At 47.1% G+C, this 12848-nt stretch overlaps 1 protein-coding gene across 1 annotated transcript; it reads left to right on the top strand.

Annotated features, from left to right (window-relative positions):
* The first annotated feature begins 280 nt into the window (after positions 1 to 280).
* Positions 281 to 12220, top strand: LOC104485803 (zinc phosphodiesterase ELAC protein 1). Its single transcript, XM_086769438.1, is given in 5 exon segments — positions 281 to 437; positions 10934 to 11177; positions 11179 to 11397; positions 12030 to 12069; positions 12071 to 12220. Coding segments are annotated over 5 exon segments (810 nt in total).
* The last annotated feature ends 628 nt before the right edge of the window (positions 12221 to 12848 follow it).

Here is a 12848-nt window from a genome sequence, read left to right on the forward strand (position 1 = left end):
GAACAAGGTCTTAGGTTTGGGCTGTGTGTTCACAACCTTCCATTGACCTAGAAAGGAAATCTGCTGTGCTCCTTGTAAATATTGTGTTGTCTGAGAGTCATGTCCTACTCCAGGGAGGTTTTGTTTTTATTTTTTTTGAGGAAAGGGGAATTTGATCCTTCACTAAAGTACATAGAATGCCTTAATTTAAAGCAAAAATATTTGTTTTTTTCCCCAGCATAAATACATGCATTTAGTGTCTCAAAATCTCTCTTTCAGGTGGCGTACCAACATATTTAAAATGTTGATGGATATAACTTTCCTCGGCACAGGCTCAGCATATCCCTCTCCAACAAGAGGAGCATCGATGTTAGTGCTTTGCAGGGAAGGAGAGTGTTGGTTCTTTGACTGCGGGGAGAGAACTCAAACACAGTTCATGAAGAGCCATCTCAAAGCAGGTTTGTGCTGTTGAAAGGTATTGTGATGAGGGAAGGGGAAAAGTTTCCTGAGATCTAAACAAAATACTTTGTCCTCGTGCTCGTGGTATTTGAATACACGCTAAACATGCATAAGCATCTGAAGGTGCTGTGTATGGGTGGCAGCTGCTGAACCTGCTGTGCAGTAATCCTTGATTGCCCTTTGGTAAAGAACTGTGTTCGAGAACCAAAGTCTCCTGAAATAATTACTTGGGCTTTGTAATTTCAAACGTGGACCACAGACAAGCTTTAAAATGGCACAGTTTGTATTTGTCTGAAGATAGCTCTAGACAATACCTGCTGTGAGTCTTCCTGTCAATAGATATTGTGCTTTTGTTTTCAAGTACAATTCTGTGTATTTGTGGTAACTTTTATATTTTGGCAAATAAATTGGAAACCAGACTTACCTTCAGTCGCTACAGCAGCAAGAGCAGACTTCTGACTCTCAAGTTATAAAGATCAATTATCAATTATAAACAGAAAAGCAACCTCCTGCTCCCCCGAAATCTGAAGCTATCAGGGGATTTAATGACCAAGTGAATAGACTAATTTTTTACTAAATTTACCGAGTTTTACTAGATTGTTCTTAAACCAAAACAAAGAGATTCTGTCCCTCCTATTGCTTGATCCTAACAGATGCTGGAGAAAATGCCTTGCCACGAGGAAGTGGAAACTCAGCTAGCAGAGGAGACTGAGGCAGCCTGATTAAAGTACACGTCTGTAGTGAGAGAAAATTCTGGACTTTTTTAATCTAGCAAGGGCAGGGCCCAGTGCCTGAGAGCTGGAGTGAGACAAACTCAGACGTGAAACAAAGCCCAAATCTTTAAGTGTAGTTTTTCATCTGTTTGAAACAAACCAGTCAGGAACTGTGGGTTCTTGCCTTTTAAAAAACTTTGAAATCAAAACCGGATGCTTTTGGATTTTTTTTAAATATGTTCATATCGTGCTAAATTCAAAACTAGGTGTGCGGTAACGTTAGCAGGGCTGCATGGATGCAGGAGGGGCAGTCCGCGGTGATTCGCGCGCTAGGCGCGGATAAGTCCATGAGTGCAGGGGGCAGGTGCTGCGGTCGCGTGCGTAGCAGGTGTACGGGTATTTAACCCTGTGTTGCGCAGCATTAAATTGAAGGCTTGGCTTGACGGTATCTGTGTGATGCCCTGCTTTCCCCGGGGTGGCGCTCCGGTGGTCTGCCCGGTTCGGCCGAGAGCCTCTGACAGTGATAAAGGGGCGATGGAGTTTGGGTGTGCTCCCCCGTGTGTTGCGCCTTGCTTGCCGGGGGGGCCTGGGCCGAGGGGGCGACCCCCCGGATGCGAGGACGCGGGGGTGCCCTCTGTCTCTCCCTCTACCCTGTCGGCTCCACCGCTTGTGGATTCGCGGAGGGGCGAGACCGGCTTGCCACCTCTCCCTGAGGATTCATGGGTTGCGGACAGGGGAGGGGGCAGCGAAGTGGGAGTAGTGGACGCTTTAATCCGCAGGTTCACGCGGTTGGCAGCTGACGTAGAAAAAACACTGAGTAAAGTAGAGGGGTCGGCGCGGGAAGCGGGGGCAGCGGCTGAACAGAAAACAGGTAGTGGATTAACGGATTGGACATTGATTGCCAAGAATTGCGTATTGGAAGGGGTATCTCTAGGGCCATCAGATGGAGATGGGGGTATAATGGTGTGCCCAGTGACACAGGGGCAGCAGGGTCGGCAGTGGAGCCCGTTGGATTACAAGTTATTCAGGGAATGGCAGAAGGCGGTGAAGGAGGAAGGTGTTAATGGGGTGGCGGCTCGAGCCATTTTGGATGTGATCTGGGCAGCAAACCCGCTTCCTTTTGATTGTAGGCAGCTGGCTAGAGCGGTTTTTACAGCCCCCCAAATGGTGCTGTGGGAGGCTGCGTTAAAGGAGGAAGCGGACAAGGTGGTTTTAGAAGCTTTAGGTCCGAATCACCCCCTGCACGGGATTAGTGTGGAAAGGATTCTAGGGTCAGGTGACTTCGCTGATCCGGCCGCACAGGCTAACATGCGGGGCAGGGATATCCACACCGCCGCATGGGTGGCGTTCGCAAAAATGGGTAAATATGAGGGCAAAAGGCAGCCGTACACTCAGGTGAGGCAGGGCGTAGGAGAGTCATATACCTCTTTCTTGGAAAGGCTACAGAAGGCGATTGAGAACTCCGATTTACCAGAGAATGTGAAACCTATAGTGGCGAAAGAGTTAGCTAAACAGAATGCAAATGAGGTAACTCAACAAGTTTTGGCACAATTGCCTGGGGATGCAGGTGTGGCGCAGATGATGAAGCAGGTTATGGAGGCAGAAGCGTTGCAGCAAGCAAAACCGCTCATTGCAGCAGTTTCCTCTATGCGATCACCCCCCGCGGGCCCCACCTGCTTTGGTTGTGGGGATGTAGGACATTTCAAGCAGCAGTGTCCTTCAGGGACCGATCAGGGGATAGAACCTATGGGCGGCCAGAACAGGAGATGTTTTCGATGTGGGCGGGGCGGACATCTTGCCAAACAGTGTCTGCAGCCACGCTTGGCCAGAGGGCAGTCAGCTGAGCCGGGACCGCCGCCGCCGCCGTGGGCGAGCTGTGAGGGGGGCGAGCGGGGAGAGGCTCGGCGGTGGCCGCCCCTCAGGCGAGCCCGGTGCCGGGAGAAACGGCGGGCGGAGGCCGGTTTCTGTCACGGTTGCCGTGGGCGGGCTCGCCCGGTGACTTGGCGGATCCAGGTATATGCTTCAGAGATGTCCAGCAAGCTGAAAAGCCATCCTGCTGAAAATGGAGAGCATCCCAAGAGAAAAATGGAAAACGGAACGGACAGCATGGCTGCCTCAGCCCTTAGCACCTACACCCCAGAAGAAATGGTACAGCAGATGAAGGAGCTCATCACTGAGAGCAATGAGTTAAAAGAAGCCATGAAGTTGCATAACCAAGCTATGAAGGACCGGTACAAGGAACTTTCCATCTGTCGAGAGAAGCAGAAAGAAGAACGGGAATTTTATGAGTTAAAGTTTAAGGAAGTTAAGCAGTGCTTGCTAGACAAGTGCATGGAAAATGAAAAGCTACAACAACACCTTCAGAACTTAAAGGAAAGAGAAGGAGCTGAAATGGAGGGCTGCATGGCTCCTGAGAAGGAAATGAGGCAGCTGATATCCCAGGTGCAATGGCTCCAGGCTGAGAAGGCCAATATGCTAGGCATCATTTCAGATCTGCAGGTCAAGCTGAACATCTCAGCAGAGGATTCCTTTGTTGGAGATTGGGATGAACGAAGGAGAAATAAATAGAACTGCAAAGGAACATCAAGAGAATAGTGGTGAAATGACCAGTAACATTGATATCTACGGCAGGAGCAAAACTGCCGACGAATCAAAGAATCTGCAGTCTGAGGAGCTAATTGTAAGCCAACTGCTCTACTGCCTTAGAAATGAAACTCAGAAGAGGGAAGAACTTGAGAAGGAGCTGCAGAATCACAAAGAGAGACTGTCAAAACTGGAGAAGAAAACCAGCAACTGCCTAAAGAGTGGGACACAAACTGAACAGCAAGCAGAGGAGGGTTCAGAGGCTGTTGGCAGTGAAGTAGAAACTCTGAGTTTGCAAGTTTGTGCTCTGTTTAAAGAGCTTCAGGAAGCCCATGAGAAGGTAAAAGAAGCAGAATTGATTCAGAAGCAGCTTCAAGAAAAGTGCCAAGTACTGGAAAGAAAAAGCTCAGCTGCTGCATCAGAACTGGAGGAGAAGCAGCAGCTAATATACACCATCAAGAAGCTGGAACTTCAGGTGGAGAGCAGGCAGGCAGAGGTCAATCTGGAACAAGCCAAGGCACATGAAGAAAAGGCGAGATATAGTAGCTTGCAGGATACAAATAGCAAACTCCTTCCTGAACTCACCAAGGCAATGAAAACCATTGATGAAATGAAACTCAAAGAGCTGCAGAGAGTGGATAAAATTGTGGTGGAACAACTGAATGCAAAGGTGGAGTTGGCAGAACAAGCGCCTGCGGCAAGGCAGCTCCAGATAGATGAAATGAAGCAGATAATTGCTAATTATTTGTTATTGACTGTGCCTTTTGATTTGAAAAAAACATTTATTTTTTTCTATGATGCTTTCAATTTAATTACTTGGGAAACAAACCCATCAGTTTACTCGGGAATACAGCATAAGACTTTTGGTTATGTACTTAATAGAACTATAGATCAGTGGTTTAAGAAAATTCTATATTTTGTTTTGGAAACTTCAACTTTAGGCTAGAATGATTCAGCATAGAGGGGAGCGTGGGGAGAGGTTGTCTTGTTCCCTTTCTCATTGTCCTGCTTTGGTTTTAGTAATAAATGAATAATTTTCGCCAGGTCGAGTCTGTTTTGCCTGTGACGGTGGCTTTAAGGATCTCTTGGCGGGGCCGCCGCCAGGCGGCGCCCCCCCCCCCCCATCCGGCGGGGCGGGGGCAGCTTACCCAAAAACTGCCATGGTTACAGATACTCCCGTCTGAGTTGACCAGTGGCCTTTAGCAAGAGAAAAGCTGCACCATTTGAATGAGTGAGTTGAGGAGTGATTACAACTTGGACATACAAAGCCAACAGACAGTTCCTAGAATACACCTGTGTTTGTAATACAGACAAATCGGGTAAATGACGACTCTTACAGGATTTAAGGGCAGTAAATTCAGTAATTGAGGATATGGGACCTTTGCAACAGGGGTTTCCATCTCCTTTGAGGTACGAACTTTGTGTAAGTGAAAAGATGAATCCCTCAATATTGTCTCCGATTCTGCCTATGTGGTCAATGTAATACAATGCGCTGAATGGACAATGTTAAAGGAAATTAATAATCTTTTGTTGTATGACCAGTTTAAAAAAAAATGTTGGAGTGAAAATAATAATCTGGAAACAGGTAATTGGGAAGGACCATTCCCTCTTATGATGTGGGGGAAAGGATATGCTTGTGTCTCTACAGGAGCAGTGAACAAGTGGATCCCTGCACGATGGGTACGACCAGCGCTCCAAGCTGCCTTGCGTTTGTCGGATTGTTAACAAGCTGTGTGGCAGCTCCCTGGACATCAGTCACGGAAAGAACAAACGTGTGGGTAGCTATGGCTGGTGCCACAGGGTGGGGCGCCATTTGTCTGTCTGTATCATCTTCAGATAAGCCTTTCAGAGCCTGCTTGGTCAATCTGCCAGATCAGCTAGCGGTAGGATGGCAACTCTGTGTAAAACAACAGCAGCCAAAAGTGCTGAGTGCTAAATTACAAAAGATGGAACTTTTGGGATCGCTAAAGATGGACTTCTGCCTATTTTCTTTAACTATTCAGGAGCTAATGTTACTAGAGGGGTAATGATTGTAAATGCTTTAAGACCTATACATCGCAATGACACAGCATGGTGTAATCACGCGAGCACATATCAAAATCCAGACAGCATAAAAGACCTAAACGAAGTACACATAGCTTTGAATCTGGTTGCCAAGATAATACAGAGTTTTGGAAACCAAGTGAAATTATTGCTGCTTCAATCTTTGCACGTGGTGTGGCAAGTGCCCAAGCATTAGCTACGCTAAATAAATTGGGCTGTTGGCTTGCTAAGCAAACGCATACAACTGCATTGGTACTATCAACGCTGCTAACTGATGTAGATTCTATATGCTACGCTACTTTATAAAACAGAACCGCTGTGTCGTAGTTCAGCCCCGATCGGGACCAGACTACGCAGTCTCTCTCTCGCTCCCCCCCCACCCTCCGAGAGAATAGGAGGAGATGATATAAGAAAAATGGCTCAAGGTTTGAGAAAAGGACAGGCAGAGAATCCTTAAAGTTACCGTTATGGGCAAAACAGACTCGACTTGGGGAAAAACACTCATTTATTTCTAAAATTAGCAGGAGAATGAGACAGGGAACAAGATAACCTCCCCCCACCCCTCCCTCTTCCCGGGCTTAACATTATCTATACTACCTCCCCTCCCGAGCAGCACGGGGGGGGGGGGGGGGGAAGGGAATGGGGGTCGCGGTCAGTTCATCACATGTTGTTTTACGCCGCTTATCATCGTCGGGGGAAGAACTCCTCGCATTCCTCCTCTGCTCCAGCGTGGGGTCCCTCCCACGGGCCACAGTCCTTCGTGAAACTGCTCCGGCGTGGGTCATCTCTTCCACGGGGTGCAGTCCCTCCAGAACAGCTGTCCCAGCGGGCCCTCCACGGGCCACAGCCACATTCAGGCATCCACCTCCCCCAGTACGGGGTCCTTCACGGGCTCCAAGTGGATCTCTGCTCGTCTGTGGACCTCCATGGGCTGCAGGTGGACAACCTGCTCCACCATGGTCCTCACCACGAGTTGCAGAGGAATCTTGGCCAGGAGCCATATTACTCCTCCCCCTCCTTCTTCACTGACCTTGGCGTCTGCAGCCATTCCTCACAACAGGCTGGCAGACGTCTCTCAGGATCCTTTTTACATCTTGTTCACTTCTCATCTCCTCTCCACTTCTTGCAGCCAGGCCGGGCCGAGTTGGGCCCAGTCAGCTGCCCGGCGGGAGGCCAGAGGGTGAGACCTGCAAGGCCCACAAGGCTCGCGCCTCCCCCTCTCTGCCCCCCGCTGAGCTCCTTCACATCTTCTCTCCTTTTTTCCTGTTTTCCCCTACTTAAATACGTTATCGCAGAGGCGTTATCACGGGACATTCTGCTACCAATTGGCTCGGCCTTGGCCAGCAGCGGGTCTGCCCTAGGCCTGGCCGAGTCCACTGAACAAAGGGGAGCGACTTCTAGCAGTTTCCTACAGAAGCTACCACCTTAGGCCCCCCCTCACTAACAAAACCAGAACAGGGGGCAACTTCTAGCAGTTTCCTACAGAAGCTACCACCTTAGGCCCCCCCCTCACTAACAAAACCAGAACACGCTGTTAGCCTGCAGAGCACATATTTGACAGGCCTTGTTGCATGTGCTGGCCACACATGCAGCAACGTCTATTCAGGCCTTGTTGTGTGCGCTGGCCACGCATGCAGCAACGTCTGGTCAGTGCTCTTTCACTGAATCGGCTGAGGGTATAAACAGAGGTGGCTTGGAGCGGGGGAGGGAGGATGGACCCAGAGCACACCTTTTTTACAACAGGGGACGCCCTGAAGGTGCTGGGCCTGCCTCCTTTCTCTGCTCTGACCCGGCTGAGAATCATCCTCTTGCTCGGCAGTGTCTTTGGTGTAGTCAGGTTGGTAACAGAATAGATCAGTAGTAGATTTTTTATTATTAGCACAAAATCATAGTTGTCAGGATTTTGATGGGCTTTGCTGCATGAATCTGTCTGATCATTCGGAATCTATTCACAAAAGCATTCAAAACTTGCAAAGAGGAGTACAAAAAACTGCAACAAAGTGATGATTTTGATATATTCAGAAATCTTTTTGGTAGATTGATAAAAGCTTATTACAAATAGCTGTAGGATGCTTATTCATTCCTTTTATATATGTATTTTGATCTGTATTCTGTGTGTGTGTTGAAATGTGTGCAGACTTTAATAGATAAAGCGTTGAAACAAGCCTCTTCTCATAAACAAAGAAGGGGGAGATGTGGGTATTTCTTGAGCCAGTACGGTGTCAGTGAAAGCAAACTGACCTTGGGAGAGGGATACAATCCTGCTTGTTGGAAGAAAGCCATGGAATGAGAAGGGAAGCTTTAAGATACAGAACATTGTTAGCAGAATTTATGGCTTGTTTCAACAGAGGCTTGCAAAAAACTAGTCACTGGCCTTGTAGATAAGAAAGTTACTGGAGTTGTTATGTTTGTAATAGGAGAAGAATGCCATAGTAGAAAATTACTAGAAGGCAGTGAAACTTAGTTTTGCTTAGCAGTCATGAATATGTATAACGTGTGATCAGTAACTTTATTGGCTAAGCTTGTGTGTGGCATGACTGGGTGATTGCTATCCTTGGCTAAAATCGGAATTGTGATACTAGGCATCATACTAGGTATAATCATTAACATTCCGTGCTTGGTCACCTGCCTACAAAAGTGATACAGAGAATACTACATCAGGGCGCGCACGCCATACGACGTCAGTTCCAACTGCCCATCTCACAGGCTCGGGCTGTAGTGGCAGCCTGTCCAGCATGCCAAGCAGCAAAGCCGAACCAGGCCTTATACTACCCAGGCATTAACCCCGGGGGTATGCTCCGAACCAGGTATGGCAAGTGGATATCACAGAGTATGCGCTATTTGGCTGTCTCAAATACATTCATGTTGCGGTTGACACTTGCTCCTGAGCTCTCTTCGCGTGTCCATTCACGACGTCCACGACGCAGAAATCCATCGTACACTGGAACCGGGCTTTTGCCTGCCTAGGAGTACCTCGGGAGATGAAGACCGATAATGGGCCGAATTATTGATCACAGGTGTTTCGCCACTTCCTGCAGACGTGGGGAGTCCGCCATACGTTTGGCATTCCTCTGAACAGCACCGGGCAGGCGATTGTAGAACGCGCGCACAAAACCCTGAAAGCACAGGTAACGCGCTTAAGAGAGGAGGTAGAGAGGGGTTCGCCAGAGGTCTTAATCGATAAAGCGCTTGTGCTACTGAATCATATGTCCTTCGCTAACCCCCAATTCGTTTCCCCTATCCAGAACCATTTTTCCTCGCGTCAGCCGCTGTTTGGGGGCAAGGCACTCCCAAAGGTCTGGTACCGCCTGCCAGAAAACCCACGTTGGGAAGGTCCCGCTGATTTGCTAACATGGGGATGAGGGTATGCTTGTATCTCCACAGGTGCGGGGACCTGATGGATCCCGGCCCGGTTGGTACAGCCGTGGCTGGAGGATTGGCAGGGTAACCGAGCGGCGCGGCGCTGCGCTCTCCAGCTCACCCTAGTGGGATTGATCCTGATTGTGAGTCTTCCAATGCCAGTGATAACGACTAACTTCTGGGAGCGGCTCACGAACTGCGCCGACTCTACTCAGGTTTGCATAGTGCGTGGCCTGTTGGGCTGAACTGGCGACTGCCTTAGCAGCATACGACGAAGGACTGACACAAATGAAGTTGGCATTAGATTATGCCCTTGCGAGGCCTGGCATTGGTTGCAGCGACCTAGAGGGAGTCCTAGGTCTCCAGGGTTATTGCTGTTTGGACTTCAGCAAGAACGCCTCTTCGGCCATCGAGAAGACGTGTGCGCATGTTGCCCAGTCGGTATTCAACGTCAAAGCCCTAAAAGGACTGGGATTAGTTTCCAGACCTGTTTGGTTTACCTAGATGGCTAAGAAATATTGTGTCTATAGGTTTGATGATCCTAGCAGTTGCTTTGATAATGCTTTGTTTGTTTCTGTTATTGTTACGTTTCTTGCATGCTATGATTAAGGGGTCACTAGGCGACTATCCATGATCAATTATGTTATGGCGGCATCCGCCCCAGAGTACCAGCCATTAGACCAGGATGATTTAGCATAGAGGGGGGGAATTGTGGGGTAACGTTAGCAGGGCTGCATGTATGCAGGAGGGGTGGCCCGCGGTGATTCGCGCGCTAGATGCGGATAAGTCCATGAGTTGTGGGAACAGAGAGTGCAGCACAGCTGTCTGATATTGAAGAATTTGAGCTATGTCCTTGAACACCACTTCCTCAATAACAAAAAACAGCAATTAGAACAAGATAAGTAAATACCAAAGGCAAAAATAGTGAAGACAACTAAAAATCTATAACCAATCCAAATGAAGTTTAAGGCGCGTGAACAGTATATTGCTACCAATTGAATTAGATGATTAAGCGCGTGCATTCCGCATGTAACTGAGAAAAGATATAAAAGACTTAGGCTGACGGACAATAAAGGGCTCCGGTACACCATCCACGGAGTCCGTGCCCTTATTGCAACAGTGAGTGCAGGGGGCAGGTGCGTCCACATACATGGTGGGCGCGGATAAGTCCACGAGTGCAGGGGGCAGGTGCGTTCGCATGCGTGGTGGGCACGGATAGATCCATGGGCACAGGGGGCGGGTGCGTTCGCGTGCGTAGCGGGTGTACGGGTATTTAACCCTGTATTGCGCAGCATTAAATTGAAGGCTTAGCTTGACGGTATCCGTATGATTCCCTGCTTTCCCCGGGGCGGGGCTCCGGTGCGTCCTGTGTTGGTTTGCTGGCAAGAGATTCGGCAACTAGGAACATCACAAATTCCACTTCATGTTTATCATTCATCTATAGTTTCCATGCAATGTATGAAAGCATAACCACTTTCCAGCACTTCTTTGCGTTTTTATATGGCAGATGTCACCAGTCAATTCTGCCTCATGCTTGTAGCACAGTTTGCTTAGAAGCAACTGAAACTTCTGTCTTGGCAGTCTTTTCTTGAGAAATCCTTGTGTGGAAACTTCATCGCTACTGTGGAAAAAAAATATTTTGTGGTTTGGGATTTATTTCTTAAACACTGGTTTTATTTTAATTTCTCTCCTTCTTTATTTCCTACTTCTTGCCAAGAAGTGATTACTTTGTTTATTTCCCTGTCTTTTCCTGTTTTGTTTTTTTTTTTTTCTTTTCCTGTTGTTCTAATCAATAGGCAGAATTACCAAGATTTTCATAACTCATCTTCATGGTGACCGCTTTTTTGGACTTCCTGGCCTGCTGTGTACACTTAGCCTCCAAAGCAGCCCTGACCCAAACAAACCACCTGTTGATATTTATGGACCATTAGGACTGCAGAACTTCATATGGAGGAGTATGGAGCTCTCCTACTCACAACTTCTCTTTGCCTACACTGTTCATGAACTGGTACCTGCACAGGACCAGTGCCCCGCAGAAGAATTCAGAGTTTTCTTACTTGGACAGAGATGAGGCATCTCCCCAGGGAGCACAAGGGAGAATACTCTGCTTGGTTCTAGTAGAAAACTCTTACTTGCTGGTTGAGGATGAGCAGCTGGTTCTGAAATCGTTTTGCCTATTTCACCGCATTCCTTCCTTTGGCTTTGTGGTAGATGAGAAGCCCTGGACTGGTAAACTCAATGTACAGAAACTGAAAGACCTTGGCAACTACTTTGACTTATTTTTCCTCTTTTTAATTTTTAAATGCCTAAATGCATGTGTTTAAGCTGTCCAGTTTTCAGCAAATGTAACAAAACTGGGTTCACAGGTAGCTGAAATCTTTTTATGACCACCTTTCTAGGGATTCTAGCAAATTAGAGTTGCTGTCTCTCTCTCTAATCCATTTGAATTCAGTTTTCCATTTTTTCTTAGACGTTTTAATACATCGCACCAATGCAGCAATCTGAATTGATGTGTAATGCTAGCACCAATTAATATTGCAGACTATTCTCAAACTGAGAAGAGCAAACAAGTTCAGATGTTAGGTTTAAAAAGCATAATGTGGCTTTCAGAGAAATGTATGGCCAGTGTATTTGCATGACTTCATTGACTTTAATATGAAGAATGTAGTTTTTCTTCAAACATACTTCCTGCTAATGTTACAAGCTCTTTATTTGTGTGAAGTATGTGAAATACCAATTGCTATTTATATTGAGGTTGTATTTTTTTCAGTGAGACAGAGATACACTATATATCTCTTCTTAAGTGTTTCTGGGGTTTTTTTTTTGTTTTGCTTTGTTTTTTAAACCTGACACTCATCATAATACATACTGACTCTTTTGCCTTTATTTACCTGGAGTTCAACTAGGCCCTTTATATGGGAAACTGAAGAATGGGAGGGACAGCAATCGTTCTAGAAAATGGAGTAACGATTTCTCCTTCAGACGTCTTAGAAGACCCTATTCCTGGAAGAAAAATGTGCGTTTTGGGGGATTGTTTGGGAGTGGTTGGAGATGCAGCCATGAAGCTTTGCTATGTGTTATGACCCAGGGTCGTAGCAGGTTCGTGATTCCCTCGGACTAAATTAAGGTGAAATGACACCAAACGATCGATTTAACATTTTATTTAACATTCAGTGGAACGACTTAACTTTGAAAACTTGGAAAGCATAAAGGGGTGTCCTGGTTTCGGCAGGGATGGAGTTAATTTTCCTCTCAGTAGCTGGTGTGTTTTGGATTTGGTGTGTGAACGATGTTGATAAAACACCCTGATGATATGAGTTGTTGTGAATGAGACCAAGGACACTGTCTGGCTTTCCAAGTCTCGCTAATGTGCAGATGCAGAAAGCTGAGAGAAAGACGGATAGAATAATTGACCCAAACTGGCCAAAGAGAGTATTCCATGCCATAAACATCATGCTCAGTATATAAGTGGGGGTTGCCCGTGGGAGGGGGCATCCATGCTTGGCATCCTATTCTTCTCTCTTGTTTGCTGGCGTTGTTCCCTCTACCTTGCTAGTTTGCTCTCCCCCCACTCTTTGCTCGCTGCTCGGTTTTGTTTCCATGATCGCTGCTTGGGATGGGCTGTGTCAGTCACTGGAACATCGGGTGGTGAGAAATTGTACATTGTTCATTTTGTATATTTTGTATATATTAATATAGTTATATTCTGTT

The sequence above is a fragment of the Chlamydotis macqueenii genome, chromosome W, assembly GCF_036417535.1.
Source record: "Chlamydotis macqueenii isolate bChlMac1 chromosome W, bChlMac1.mat, whole genome shotgun sequence".
Classification (NCBI taxonomy): domain Eukaryota; kingdom Metazoa; phylum Chordata; class Aves; order Otidiformes; family Otididae; genus Chlamydotis; species Chlamydotis macqueenii.